Source organism: Protopterus annectens, chromosome 1.part2, assembly GCF_019279795.1.
Source record: "Protopterus annectens isolate FY-2018-M chromosome 1.part2, PAN1.0, whole genome shotgun sequence".
NCBI classification, from domain to species: Eukaryota; Metazoa; Chordata; order Ceratodontiformes; family Protopteridae; genus Protopterus; species Protopterus annectens.
In genome coordinates, this window is record NC_056727.1 from 862,394,696 (window position 1) to 862,410,777 (window position 16,082).

The 16,082-nt window shown below is 36.6% G+C and overlaps 1 protein-coding gene across 1 annotated transcript in view; it reads left to right on the top strand.

The window, feature by feature from the left end:
• LOC122792418 (trichohyalin-like) overlaps nt 1-16,082 on the top strand; it is a 261,589-nt gene that overhangs the window by 232,462 nt on the left and 13,045 nt on the right. Inside the window, exon 23 of the mRNA XM_044060207.1 lies at nt 7,844-8,020. Coding sequence (XP_043916142.1) covers nt 7,844-8,020 — 177 coding nt within the window. The remainder of the gene's footprint in view (nt 1-7,843; nt 8,021-16,082) is intronic.

Here is a 16,082-nt window from a genome sequence, read left to right on the forward strand (position 1 = left end):
GGTATTTTATAGCTGCAGGATACGGTATGATTTTGCTTACCTGAATGACATGTTTTCTCCAGTATTTCAGAGATTCATAGCCTCGCTGTATTTAGTTGAGAATGGCCAGTTTACTTACTTGGGTGACCCATGAATAAACTGTATTTTTTTATTTGGCAAATCCTTCAAATAGGTATCCTAAGTGAGACGTGCTGCCTAAATTGCAAGGGCTTGGGAACATCTTTACTTTCTTGTTGCATATAATGTGGGTAGGAACATTATGCTACAAAAATCTACAACCTGTTTTTCTGTTTTATTTGGCATAAGTGGTGTGTTAAGTAACATTTGCTCCAGGAGAGGTCTTAGGTCAATTGGTGTCCTAGGCAAAAGGGCTCCACGGCGTACCACACCACCCGGTACCCCCATCCTGGTCTACCTACACAGAATAAATACTGGAAAAGCACCCCTACTAGAGCGGTGCCCTAGGCGGCCGCCTAGTTGGCTTATGCCTATGGCTGGCTATGGTTTGCTCCCACCATTTTTGGGGGAGGGGTTGTTTTGCATTAAGGTGGATGAGTTTACTAAATCTGTCATAGAGCATGATGTTCAGGAAATTTTAAATATAGAACCCAAACTACTGGAACGTCTTTGTCTTTTGCTCTTGAAGAAATTGGAAAGAAGTAAAAGGGATGGGAAGAACAGGAGATGAAGAGTGAATAAAGAGAACCATTTCCTGCTTAGATAGGTGTCAGCTTGTACTAATAGAAAAAGACAAATGTTTTACTAACAACTGACTTGGTAGTAGGGTCCACAATGTGCTTTCAGCAGTTTGCCTAAAGTAAGACAAAATATTCTTTCCACTTGCAAAAAAACATGGATAATAGATTGTTTTAGTAACGTTTTCACTTGGCCTCATTTGAAGGTATGTATTATCTCAAGATGCTATTTGGACAACTTTCTTTCCTGTATACTACTTAACTCATTCATACCTAGAACACCAATTGTTGCACGTCCCATTTTGCATCTGAAGCGTAGGCTTGCTTGTCTTAATTAAACCCCAAGTACTTGAAAAGCAAGCAGTACTGATATTATTTCAGTACCAAATTCGTGGCTGTAAGTGCCACGTTTAAGCAGTTTAATGTGTGAAATATTTTAATTGAAACTGTAAGGATAAAATGCAGATTTATTTGTTCTGTTTAAAATAATTTTCTCATATTTACATTTACTGTGACTCTGACCTCCAGGCATTTACTCTGTTGTCTGCCATCAGTTAGTCATCCGAAACATCAACTGACTGTTGGCAGGTGTGAATGATTTAAGCAATTAAGCGTGGTAGGATGGGAGTTTGGGGAGATTTTCATGCTGTACATGTAGTGTTGTCACAGGGTGTAGGCAAATGATGTTACTGCATGACAGGTAGGTAAAAATAACAACAATGCCTTGGTGTGAGTAAGTGGAATTGTACCATAAATATATCTGTAAAATTTGACTGCGGTATTTTGTTGTACATTTCTTGTTCAGAAGTAGTGTATGATTTCCATAGCTGTATGGCATGTTTTGTCTAAAGTTTCAGAGCTTCAAGACTCCATTGTATTTTAGTGTAATAATCTGTAATCATCCATGATTTACTCAAGACATAGCTGGTATGGGGAATCCTGGTCCTTCTATGGCTCAGCTGTGAGTATTGCTGTTGTACAAGATGGTAAAACTAATCCATTTTATTATATAGTGGTACTTTTTTCTTAGTTGCATCTCTATTCTGAAATGACTTAGTCAGGATATCTAGGAAGTAAAGTGGGGATATCTAGGAAATGTATATTACATGTTCAGATCCCCGAATTTAATAAGGTATACTGCTTACATTGTGCAATATGTTTATTTTCTTTATTTGTTAACCTGTTTGTAATCCCTCAAATAAAACAGCTATACAATCTCAGCCTCAGTACAGGATATGTGCCCACAGAATGGCGTACAGCAACAGTGTTTCCACTCCACAAAGGTGGAGCCTCTACGGACCCTGGAAACTATCGCCCCATAAGCCTGACTAGCTTAGTCTGCAAGGCTATGGAAAGGATCATCATGGAGCTCATAAACAAAGACATTGGGGACCTACAGACACTAGATCCTACCCAGTTCGGCTTTGTCAAGGGCAGATCCTGCCTTTTGAACCTGGTTGACTTCTTTGAAACAGTCACCAAAGCCATAGATGAAGGGAAGGTAGTCCACACAGCCTATCTGGACCTTGCAAAGGCATTTGACACAATACCCCACTCGGACATCATAGATAAGCTATCCAGCTTAAATATAAACCCCTATGTCACAAGATGGGTCGCAAACTGGCTCAAAGACAGAACCCACAGAGTGAGAGTTACTGGAGCCATGTCAGACTCGAAACCAGTCACAAGTGGCATCCCACAGGGTTCTGTCCTGGGACCACTCTTGTTCGGTATATACTTTTCCGAGGTACAGGCAACATGGGAGGACTATGGCTCACCAAGTTCGCAGACGACTGCAAACTGGGCGCCATAATCAACTCTCCAGCTGACACAAACATCCTTCAAAAAGGTCTCACAGAGACAGATAACTGGTGCCAGTGCCATGGTTTAAAGCTAAATGCCAAAAAATGAATAGTCATACCCTTTGGCAAAAACAATGTGCCCACAAATTACCACATAGGCAGAAACCCATTAAGTACAGAGAAAGTTATTAGGGACATGGGGACCCAAGTTGATAGCAAGCTCTCCTTTGAAAACCGCATTGCCAAAGTGGTTAGAAAGACCTTCTACATAGCCCACCTCATCACGAAGGGTTTCACATCTAGATCAAGAGAGGTAATCGTGCCCCTTTATTCATCCCTCATCAGGCCCATCATAGAATACAATGCCCCTTTTGGGATGTACCTTACCCTACACCTGCAGCAATTAGAAAGACCCTAAAAGTATCTCACCAAGAGGATCAAGGGTCTCAAACAGATGCCATATGCTGCTCGGTTAAAAAAACTCCAGCTCTACTCAGTTGCATACCACCTACTTCGAGGCGATCTATGCCTGACATACAAAGCTATGTCAAATCCAGAATTAATGGACATGCTCCACCTCAGTAAATCTAAATCCCTTAGAGCCACACGCCGAGGGACTTGAACCTCAGCACAGAAATAAATAGAACTTGCTGGAGGGACAGGTTCATAACCCAGAGGCTCCCTTCGCTCTGGAATAGAATTCCAGTTCATGTGAGGCAAAGCACCTCACTGAATCTCTTCAAGAAGAATCTCGATAAGTGGATGGGGGATTGTAGGTTTGTCCCAGGGATTACTCCCGTGTCACTAGTAGACAGAGGCACAGTAAACTAAACCTTAAAAGGGCACAGTATACTCAAATCAAGGGGTGGCGTAAGCCATACAGAATCGGGCTAGGCTTATAATTGCCCCAGGGCAGATAGCCTAGTATGAACCTATGAACCTGTGAAAGACTAATTTTATTAATGATCAGAACCTAGATGGCAAAACTACAATAGTGCAGTCAAACCAAAATATGCAGCTTGTGCAGTGTGGTCCTTAATGTGCAGTATTGTATGTGCAAAGAACTTGATAAATACATCCAAGTAAAGAAACAAATTGTCTGATGAGAGCAGTGCCAATAACATTTACATTTAGTGTCAGTATGTTGAACAGCATTTTAAACATAATTAAAGAGCAGAGCTCTGGAATATTTATATTTTTAGTTTTTTTCTGAGGTGTTCCCTTCTGTTTTCTTTTGAAATGTTGTTGTTTTTTCATCTCTAATATGATCTGGTTGGCCATTTTATGAAGCAGAAGTAAATACTTTATCAGTACATCACAGTAGATAATAAAAGTCTGCTACTTATATTTTTTGAGTAAAAAGTTGAGAGCAGTTTGTGATAATGAGATCTTAGCTGGGATTGGTAGAGAAATAGCATTGTGTAGGGTAGTAAAATCATGTTTTCTTTCCGATGAAAGGGTAAAGAAATTGGATTCTTTATATAGGATGGTATTTAGGCTGGCATGAGTAAGTTATATATTGAATTTACCATAAAAGGTAAGTGAAGACAATGAGTGTCCAAGTCTTGAAATGGATACATTCATCCTAGTAGGTATTCTTTATTTTGCCATCAGAGAGTTTGACAGTTTGTAGCAGATTTTAGGTGCTTGAAAATTTTAGGAATGAATGAAATGAAGTGATCTGACCAAACACCTTAAGTGTCTAATTTTAAATACATAAGATAATGAGATATGTGAGTTGCTTATTAGTCTTTAATAAGGCAAGAACGGGTTTCTTTGATTTCTTTTCTGTGCCAAAAACATTGTGGCTGGATTTTAGGAATGGATATCTGTCTGTTGGTGTTCAGCCATGTGCAGCCTTTCACATTTTTAAGAACAGCAATTGAGCCCTTTTTTTAGTCTGCAGCTTTGTTTAAGATATTCAGCTAATTGGTAAATAAAGCTGAATGCAAGAATGATAAGGACAGTAAGAGATTATTAAGAATATATCATGGCGTTTGTTCTATGGCCTGGCTGTCAGTTCCAAAAAAAGATTTGGTGGGCAGTTCCATACGCTTTACGGATAGTAATGGCTACATGAATAGCAAATAAAACTCAGCATCTACGAGGACTTCATAGTTTTTAAATGCTTTGTCAGATTTTAGCTGTTGCACATCAGTAGGGGATCAATCTTTTTTTAATTTATGTATTTATTTTTCCAGATGTTAGAATGCTGCAAGACATTGAAGGCAAGCACATCTCCACTGTACCTGCTGTGTGTAATGTAAATGTTGTTTACAGGGAGGTGCTGACAGTGGGGTTAAGGACAATTCTCCCATATTTGAAGTCATTTGATTTGACTGGCAGATACAGTTTTTTAATTTAATGTTCCTTGTCCTTTTTTAAATATGAGGGCAAGGAACATAGATGGTGAGCTTATGATCTGCCGTGCCTCCTTAGGAGAGAATACAGAAGTGCCAAATTGGACATTGGCCTCTTTTTGGCAATGAGTGGTACCATAAGACCTGGTCCCACATTGTGGATGGGATATAGATGTAAGGTTTTATGCATCCACGGGCAACAAAAATGTTATGTTGCATATAACCATTATCCATGCCTGAGTAATATCTGCATATGAAATCAAGAATCCCCAGTAATTGTTGGCCCCTAACAGTTGCTTACTACTGCTACATAATATGCCTGCATAGAATTCTAACTCTGAATTGATGGTGTATCAACTTTTTACTTGGAAGTTAATATTATCCTTTAGTTATGCACTTCACCTTTGCCAAAAGTTGAGTTTTCAAGTTCATTATGCCCTTAGTATTTGAATATTGTTCTGCAGTATATGCAAATAAACTATAATACAAGAAGAAGAATATAGTTTTGGGAGTCATTACTAATATAAATTGTAAGGGGGGGGGGTTCCACATATTTTATCACTGAAATGTAACCTTAGATAAGCCTGTAAGGTATACAGAGTGGATATTTCACCATTAACATTAGCCGTAATACTCCATCTGTGTGATAGAAACAGAGAAAAAGATTTATCCCAACTGTAGTTTTGAATGCCAACCAAAATGAGACTGTGGTTTGCACAGCACTCCAGTGCTGGACTTCACAGTTCATAACAGTAGTTGTGCCTTCATGTCAGCTCTATGATCTGTATAACACTGACATGCAACAAAACATTGCCTGCACAGCAGTGTTCTCTAACTGGTGACTTTCTTTATGAATACTGTGGTCTGAACAGGAAAAAAGAAACAGGCGTATAGGGCAATGTAGAGCTTCCCACATTTGGAGTAAAATACATCCAGTGTTCCTGTTGAAGTTGTAGTTGAAAATCTTTAATGTCTCCAGTCACAAAAGGAACAAGTAAAGACTCCATGCCAATTACAATGTAGACTGTACGATATATAGTATGGTGAGATCTGTCTTTGAATCAGGAAAAACATTCTGGCTTTGCTGAAGGAATCATCATCTACTCAGATTTTTTTTAGTTAAACTGTTGAATATGTAAACCTTTGCTGTATCTGCTTTTAAGTGATGCCCAGGGAAAAGGTATTAATTTTAAGTTTTTTGAATTGGAGAACCCTAACCAAATCTTTTCATAAATTGAAAACTGCAGTTTTTACTGAGAGATCTTAGTATAAACAGAAAGGTGTGCTGTTGTTTTGTAATCCCTATCAGGCTTAGATGGTCTTTTTGGTCTGAGTAAAAACTCCTCTGCAAAGGATTTGCACTTAATATCCACCTTAAACTAGCACATACCAGCTCTCACTGACAGAAGCATGTAATCTTTGCAGTTATTCTTGTGTATTTTGACTCACTACTGTTTGTCACAGACTTTGAACTGGTTATTAAAGTATTTGAACCATTAGAGGTACATGAGTGGATGTTTATATGAACATGCAATATCAGTTACATTACTGTATACTCCCAGATATCCTGATATAGTACAACTGATCAGGATGAAACAGACATACATCTTTTTAGTTTTTTAGGGATCCGAGTACTGTGAGAGGATCATTCTTGCCTGCGATATATACCAGACGTCAGTGCTGAGAACCATAATAAAAGAAGGACACTAAGACTAAATATGTCATTATTGTTAATAAGCTGAGAAAGACAATAAGGTGGTATGAGCATGTTTTTTTTTTTTTCAGCCAAGAGGAAACTGATCGAGTAGCACAGGCTTCAGCATCATGAATTGTAAATTGTGAATTTTCAATGAACTTGCCAAAAAAGGAAAATGATAAATGCTATAGCAATAACCCACGCCTGGGTGTGGGTAATGCTGGATTTACCCACGGTTGGCGTGGTTTGGTCCCGAGGGCGCAGTGAGAACTTTAATACACACACTTGTGTGTGTGTGCCAGTGCTTGAGAGAGCGTGTGTGCGAGAGTCTGTGGGTCTGTGCACGCATGTGTGCGTGTGTGTGGATGTGTGCTTGAGAGAGTTTATCAGTGCGTGTATCTGTGTGAGTGTGTGCATGTGCGTGTGCTTGTGTGTGTGCATGTGTGTGGCTAGACTGTGTGAGTTTGTGTGTGCATCTTCATGTGTAGGCTCGGGCACACACACCAGTGTGCATGTTCTCATGAGTGCATTCACGAGCGTAAGAGATCCGGTATGAGTATGGACGGGAGAGTGTGTATACATTCATTTCATTTTACTTTCACTATATCCACTTACAAATATATTCATTTATACATCCTTTGTTGTTTATGGCTTTTTTAAACGGTCAATTCGTGATTTGAATAAGTAATCATTAATATTATAATGCATCGTTTCAATATGTTTAAGTTGTGATTTCAATGTAGCAACATCACCATCATAATGTACTTTCCCATACATGAAATAGTGTTTGGATATGTTTATATGAGAGGGAGTTTAGTGCATCATTTTACTTTGTTGGTACATAAGATTTTTATGGATAATTATTATATTTTATTTAATTATTTACCATGTTTTATATACACAAAAAAATGAAATGTTTTATAATAAGCACAATTTGAAACATTTTAAGAAGTGCATTTAATTGTTTTACATTTCAAAAGGTTAACATCATTTTAATAACAGAACAACATCATTTCCTGTTTATTGAGTATAAAACCAGGATGTAGGGAGGCTTCCTGGTTTTTCTGAGGAAGTCCACGTGATAATAAAGTGGAAGAAAGCTAAAAATTATCTGGCTGTGTGGCTACCTTCATTTTTCTTCGGTTGCTGAGCAATTGTTTTGTTAAAGTTATTTTCGGGTCACCGAAGTTGTTTTTGATTCCTATTTCTCATAAGTGTTTTAAATTAATTGTGCATGCCTCAAGATTTGCATTTGTATACACATTGTGTGTACTTTTTGTTTATCAAAAGGTGCCAGAGGATGTTGTGTGTGTACGGCAAAAGGAAATCCACGAATCAGAAAAAGAGTGCATCCCAGCTAGTGAAAAGAAGCCCTCCCCTGCTCATGAGGAAACTAGTAGGAGACTAGAGACTGAGAAAAGATACAAGATATTGATGGATAAAAGAAGAAAAAAGACCCATGCTGCGGTAAGGGCACCTTGTTCTTATAAGTATTCAAATGCTTTATTAATGAAGATCTAAAGGCTCTTACTGCGTTTGCTGTACTTTCCCTGAAGCATGCACGACTTATCTGTCCTTTTTCAAAAAGTATGCTTTTCTTTCCATTTTTAATGTGGCCTTATTTATGTATGTGCAGAAATCTGTACAGTACCTTGTGAATCTATTTGCAGAGCTTTCTTTCATGTGTGATATTTGAGCAGTAAGATATGTCATAGTGTTTCTTACTGGGAGAGTTTATACTTTTCATAAGCTGGTGTCACAAGCTTCAGCCAAGTGACATTACAGAATGGTAAGTGAAAAAACTTTCACTTTTTGTCTACTGTAGGAAGGGAAGACTTGGGTTAAGGATTCTCCTGACCTTACTTGAATATGCGCTCTTAGCAATTTCTTCTGCTTCCAAGAAATATCTTACTGCCTTACAAACTTCAGAAAATGCTACTTCATCTCCCTAGCAATCCTAGCTCCCTTATTAATTGCTCAGTATCTGAATCATATGTCCTCCAACTGTGAAAAAGTCTTTTATAACTCCTCTACACAAAGGCAGTAATACCCACGATCTCTCAAACTACTGGCCAATCTGCATACTCTCTCCACTATCAAAAATCTTAGAGAAATGTATACAATCCCATCTACTAAATCACCTCATCAACACTTCCTCTTAGCTCCCACCCAACATAGATTCCGTCCTGGAAATAGCACAACCACAGCTTTCCTCTCCCTCATTGATACTGTGAGCTCCTGATGCTGGCCTATCAACTTCTGTACTTCTATTAGACCTATCAAAAGCTTTCGACACAGTATCACACCCTAAGTTATTACAGCATCTAGAAAAACTTGGATGCTCCCTACGAGTATTAACCTGGTTTTCCTCCTGCCTAAATAATAGACAACAGTCTGTTAAATCGCAAATCCAACAATCAGATTATCTGGCCAATAACACAGGAGTACCACATGTTACTATTTTAGGACCCCAACTTTTTAACATATTCATTAATGATCTCAATAAAGCCCCCCAACAAAGCATATTTATTCAATATGCGGATGATTCAGCTATCATCTCTTCCTCCAACAATTTCTCTAACCTCCAAAAGGTTACCCAGATTTCATATATATCCATAGAAACCTGGCTAAATGATGCTCAACTAATGTTGAACACCAGCAAAACTAAACTGTTACTATTTTCATCAAAACCACCAGCCACAGATTTCAAGATTTTTTCACAAAACAATATAGAAATTAAACAAGTTCAAAGCTTCTAGGAATCACCATTGATAAGAAACTCTCTTTCGAGCAACACATTCTCAATACAGTAAAAAAAAAAAACACATTAAACTTGGAAAACTGTACCGACATAAGCAAACCAAGATAAAACTAGCAAGCACTTTACTTCTCCCATCCCTATTGTATGGAAGTCTCATTTTCACAAACCTCCCTACATCTATTAGTAATAAGCTACAATCTTGTTACTATAAGATAGTCAAATTTGCCTTTAACATGCCTAACTGCTCACACCACCGTCCTGCCTTCAATTTCACCAATAAATCCATTACTCCCAGTTAACACTCACCCACAAGCTAATATTCAAGCCTAATAGCTGCCCAGCACTGCAATCTATTCTGCACACATACACCCCAGCTAGAACCCTCCGGTCCACAAACAAGCAAATGTTAAATGTAAGTAAACCCAACAAAAGAGCTGGACAATGCCTATATTCCTTTAATAGGGCTAAACTATGGAATGCCCTCCCTTCTAACATTACTCAGCTTCACTCCATAAAAGCCTTCAAAACTGCACTAAAAACCCACTATCTAAATACCTACCTGCACCTGTGAAATACGGTGCACGCCTCCTTAATCCTACACAATTAACTACTCGTTCCCTACATCTAAAACCTCTACTGCATTAACTCCTTCCTCTTTATATTAATAATTTTCCATCTTACAATATTGTATTTATACTTATGATTACATTATGTAATTGAAAAATAGTATTTTACTCTCTATAATTATAGTGCAATAATATTTAAATGTTATAAATTCACTTTGTACCAATTTACCTATTCCATGTACTGTGTGTATACCTCTGTATTAACTCTGTATTTTGTGTGGAACATTACAATGTCTGTGGAGCTTTTCTCCCTGGGCCTCCACTGAAAATGGGTTTCTGACCCAGTGGACTTTCCTGGTCAACAAATGTCAATAAATAAAATAAATAAACTACATTAGAGCAGCATGACTCAGGCCTTAAAAAGGCAATTTTTTTTCTCCCTCAGACACCCCATTGTCTTCTTCCTCCAGTTCCAACTGCTTAAGAAAAACTGTTTCTCCAGTCTGGCTAGTATGTTTACTGAAAGAAAGAATCTACAACCTTAGGTCTCATGCAGACCACATCCCAGCCCTACACTCTGCCACATCAAGGAAAAAAATTCAGCAATAATAGCTCCTGTGGCCCCAACTCTAAAATTTGCAATCCATGCTTGCCTCCATTCAGTACTCCCCTAATCTTCTACAATTCATGGAAGTCCTTAAGCTATACCTAGTTAAAGCAGAACAAGCCTTATGAGTAATAAAATAACCTAAACCCTAACAAGAAAGGATGCTGTTTTCCTCTACTCTGTACATAGTCTGCTGTGTGACTACCACCCAGCTTGTGTCCCTAGTCCTCCCCCACTGCCAACTCCGGTTATATGCAACTCATAAATTTGCTGCTCCTTACCCTCTCACTTATACTTAATCACGCACTTCTAATCAGATCTTAACTTATTAAACTAAACCCCACCCTAAAAGGCAGTTCACTAATATGGGCTGGTAGTACATATATGTTTCCTGGACACAGTTTGCAGCCAGAATGCTTTATTGCTAGCATTAATGCCCAATATTTGTTTGCATTAAAGCTCATAATCCATTATTACTCAAATAAATAGCACCTCAGATTACCCTGTATTCCTTAACTGAAATGTTGTACTATTAAAGGTTTTTCACTATTTACACTTTGGTGTTCTTTACAACAGTAATGGACCTGAAAATGATCCAGTTGGATCAGTACTGTACTGTCTTAACAAATTTAAACATTTTTTTTTATCAAGAGATAGTATGCATCCTATGTATATGTTTGATAATATTATGCTTAATCAGATGGCAAGGTTGAGTAGATTAAATACACAAAATGATCAGCTACATCAACAGTTAGAACAATTGACTAATGACTTTGAAAAAAGATGTTACTGTAGATAGAGGCCAGAAATTTTAAAGGAACAAGTACTGGCTGGTAGAGATTTTAAATATGCGCCTATTTATTCACATAAACATAGACATCAACAAACATTTTCAGTGGCTTCTCAAAATGTTCATCAAAGTTGTAGTCATATTCTAACCTATGATCAAAACACACCAGCCATAAAGCAAATTATTCAAAAACATTGGCCAGTACTCTCTCAAATTTCAGATTTGAGAGATATTGGTGTGAATAGACCTTTCTATATACATAAAATAATCATAAATATAAAAAACAAACTGTACTGTGTTATAGAGAACAACAAAAGTTGAACGTACCTCATGTTACTAAAAAGGGCACTAAAATGTAATCACTGCTCTTTATGTAAATATATATACATTAAACCAAGTTGTATTGATCCCATTAGGAATACAGAATTTTATTTACAAGCTAATGGCAACTGTAGAACTAAGCATCTTGTATATATGGCTAAGTGCACTCAGTGCACGTCTTTTTATATAGGAAAGACAAATCAGATGTTAAAAAAATTGGTTTAGTAGTCACATGTCAGAAATTAGAAGAAAGGTCTTAACAAACTCATTATATAAGCATATACAAGAAAAAGGTGTTACACATTCTAAGTTTTGTATCTTAGAGCAAGTTCATAATTGGGATAGAGGTGGTGATGTTTTAAATAAAACAGAGCAATGTGAAAATAAATGGATTTTATTTTTTAGGTCTTATATCGCTCCTGGTCTAAATGAAGTATTTTCTCTAAAACCAGAGATCACATACTTGCATAATTGAATTAAATGAGCTAGTTACATTTAGGACATTAATTGTTATGATAATGGATTACCATATAAAAAGGTGCGACTCAAAGCTGTATGTTGAAGCCTGAGGAAGCAGCTTTAAGTCTGTGAAAGTACTGTTATTTGGTGTACTAGCTACGAATACAGGAGTTGTTTTTATTAGTTCATGGTTTTGGTGCAGCTTTTCTCTTTGTTCTTAACAAATTTAAACAACATAAACATCCACAATCACTGGGGTTATGTCAACTGGAACTGTATACTAAGTAAAATCTAGCAGCATTTTGTTAGTGACATGTCTGATATCATGTCTGATATTGTAAGATTTTCCACAGCTGTACAGAAGTGAAGCAAGGGTAGGGTGAAGCTGTCTCAGGCATAAGGTGTTAGGGTGTACTGATAAAGTGCAGTTTCTGCATCCCTATTTCTGAATGCTGGTACAGAGAAGTAGTTTGGTGCATCAGGTCTTTGTCTGGGGAAAGCCATAGTAAGATGATTGTAGCAATAAACTTTCTACAGTTTTATAAAATAACAGATAAGTGTTTTATTATTATTATTATTATTATTATTATTATTTTACTCTTCGATTGAAGAGCAGAAGGCATGGTTAGGGAGCATGTAATGTAGCTTTTTTGAGGGGAGACATGGAAGGGGAGTGCATTTGGCTTGGAGTGCCAGTTGAATGGAATGGGCCTTTCTGATCTTTAAATGAAAATCTGAGGAGTCAGGGCCGTGGGCATGAGATGAACTAGCTATGGGTCTGCAGCTATTTGATATGCTTTAGTCAACGTTCATATTAAGTAAGAAGGTTGCAGGGGTATGGGGGGCTTTGTTCCCTGCCGAAAAGAAGAGTTTTGGCAAATATCCACTCAATGTTTTATCTGTTTTATGCCAATGAGATAGAATTTCTAATACTTTTGTTTTCCAGGAAGTACTGATGCAGTACAAGAAGCTAGTAGAACTAGTCAGAAGTATGTAAATGCATTAGAGTTCAATCTGCTTCTGCTGCTGAAACTTGAAATCAGTCACCTATTACCTGTGTGTGTGTGTGTGTGTGTGTGTGTGTGTGTGTGTGTGTGTGTGTGTGTGTGTGTGTATTGTATATAAATGCACATATATATACACGCATGTATATATGAATTGAATGATCATATTGTTTCAAGATTGACACTAAAAACATTGATCAAAACATTTTGACCATTCACCATAGCAGCAACATACCAAAGTAACACACAGTACGTTGAAAAAGGGTTATGGAGAGGGCTTTTTGTAATTGCTCTAATGTTCATTAACTCTAACCCTAATGTGCAGCTTCCCTTTCATTAACAATGTCACTACATAAGGCAGCTTGGACTGCACCCCCCCTCCCACACACACACACACAAACACACACACACACACATACACACACACACACACACACACAAACACACACACACACACATACACACACTCACAGATGCACACAAGCACAATCAGTAAATCTGTTCCCTTTCTTAACACTTACCCTTACTACAAAACACACATACTCACTGTTCCCTTTTGTAACACTTACCCTAAATCTAAAACACACATACTCGGTGTTCCCTTTCTTAACACTTACCCTAAATATAAAACATAAATACTTTTGCAATCACATAAACTCCTGCACTACCACTTACCTTTGTCAACCAATCGTAAAGTAAAGTCGACCGATGAAGTCACTCAACGTTGCTTTTGCACAAACCATCCTTTGCTCACTTTTAACAGCTGCTGATTTGTGTCACAGAAATGTCTGTTGACCAAGTTAGCTATAACCATATCTATATTTTATTTTATTTTATTTAACATTTATTGACCGGGAAAGTCCGAAATAGGTTCCACAGATCCTGTTTTCAGCGGAGGCCCGGGGAGAAATGCTCCAGAAGCATGTTTTTAGAACATGTATTTATACACACACACATGTATGTATATATATATATATATATATATATATCTATATATATATATATATATATATATATATATATATATATATATATATATATATATATATATATATATATATATATATATATATATATATATATATATATATATATATATATTTGTATATCTGTAGATATATATATATATATATATATATATATATATATATGTGTGTGTGTGTGATAAACTTAGAAATTTAAAGTTTAAGATTATAACTTTTCTAATTTGACATGCCAACTACCAGTAGTGAAACTTAGAGGAAGCTTTTTTCAGTGGTGTTGCATTACAACAGTTATTTAAAAATATTACGAAAACAATGGGTTTTTAATAATGTATAAATGGGAGAAGACAGCATATTGCAAGCTTTTTATTTTTTCCAGTCTAAAGGGGTTATATATATATTTTTTTTTTTTAATTATTGATATGATGTATTACCAAAACTAACTTTTACTTCAGTGAAACTGTCTTTCACTGAGCACAGCTTCTAAATGTTCATTAAATATTTGCAATTTAAATGATGTATGTTTCTCGTTCATCTTACTTGTTTTAATGCCCAAGATGTAAGCTCAGTAATGCATGTTAATATATGGGCCCTGCATTGATAAAAATATGTCTAACTATAACAAAGCACTTGGAGATGGACAGTTATTAGGCAGTTTCTGATTGCTACAATAAACTGCCGACATATATAACTGCTTTTCTGGCCTGTGTTGTAGATCAAGACTGTCTGAAAAATTACCACTTCACTTGCATGGTCAACAAACAAATAAACAAACAAATGAAATTGTTTATTGATTTTATTTTGTTAAATCTGCAGATAAATATCCAGAGGCCCTCTTGTTGCTATGCTTGCGAAGTCTGAAGAGATGCTTTACTTGCTTTCTGATTGTGGTTTATGTTGGCATATTAGGGCACAGAAATCTATTGTCTTATTTATAAGTTGTATATTAAGTAAATTGCTCCTCCTCATCAGTTTTGTTGAATCTGTATTCATGTTTATGTACACTTTGCTTTGTGTTAAGATGGAGGAGATTGTTAAATCTGCAAAGAGACATTTACTCTATAGCCCGCCATCAGTTAGGCATCTGAAACATCAACTGACTGCTGGCAGGTGTGAATGATTTAGGCAATTAAGCATGATAGGATATGGGTTTTGGGGAGATTTTCATGCTGTACATGTAGTGTTGTCACAGGGTGTAGGCAAATTATGTTACTGCATGACAAGTAGGTAAAAATAACAACAATGCCTTGGGGTGAGTAAGTGGAATTGCACCATAAATATATTCCTAAAAATTTTACTGCAGTATTTTGTTATACATTTCTTGTTCAGAAGTAGTGTAAGATTTGCCATAGTTGTATGCATGTTTTGTCTAAAGTTTCAGAGCTTCAAGTCTCCATTGTTTTTTAATGTAATAATCTATACTCATCCATGATTTACTCTTGACATGACTGGTATGGCGAATCCTGATTCTTCTATGGCTGTGCCATGAGTATTGCTGTTGTACAAGATGACAAAACAAAAATTAATTTAAATAACTGGTTTTACCCATTTTATTATATAGTGGTACTTTTCTCTTAGTTGCGTCTCTATTCTGAAATGACTTAGTGGGGATATCTAGGAAATGCATATCACATGTTCAGATCCTTGAATGTAATAAGGTATACTGCTTACATTGTGAAACATGCTTATTTTATTTATTTGTTAACTTGATCCAAAGCCCAATTTTAGAAATGAACAAGGCCTAGATGACAAAACTGCAATAATATAGAGTCAAAACAAAATCTACAGATTGTGCAGTGTGGTCCTTAATGTACAGTATTGTATGTGTAAAGAACTTAATAAATACATCCAGTTAAAGAAACAAATTGTCTGATGAGAGCAGTGCAGATAAAATTTACATTTAGTGTCAGCATGTTGAACAGCATTTGAAACATAATTAAAGAGCAGAGCTCTGAAATATTTATATTTTTAGTTTTCTTTGAGGTGTTCCCTTGTATTTTCTTTTGAAAATGTTGTCGTTTTTTTCATCTCTAGTATG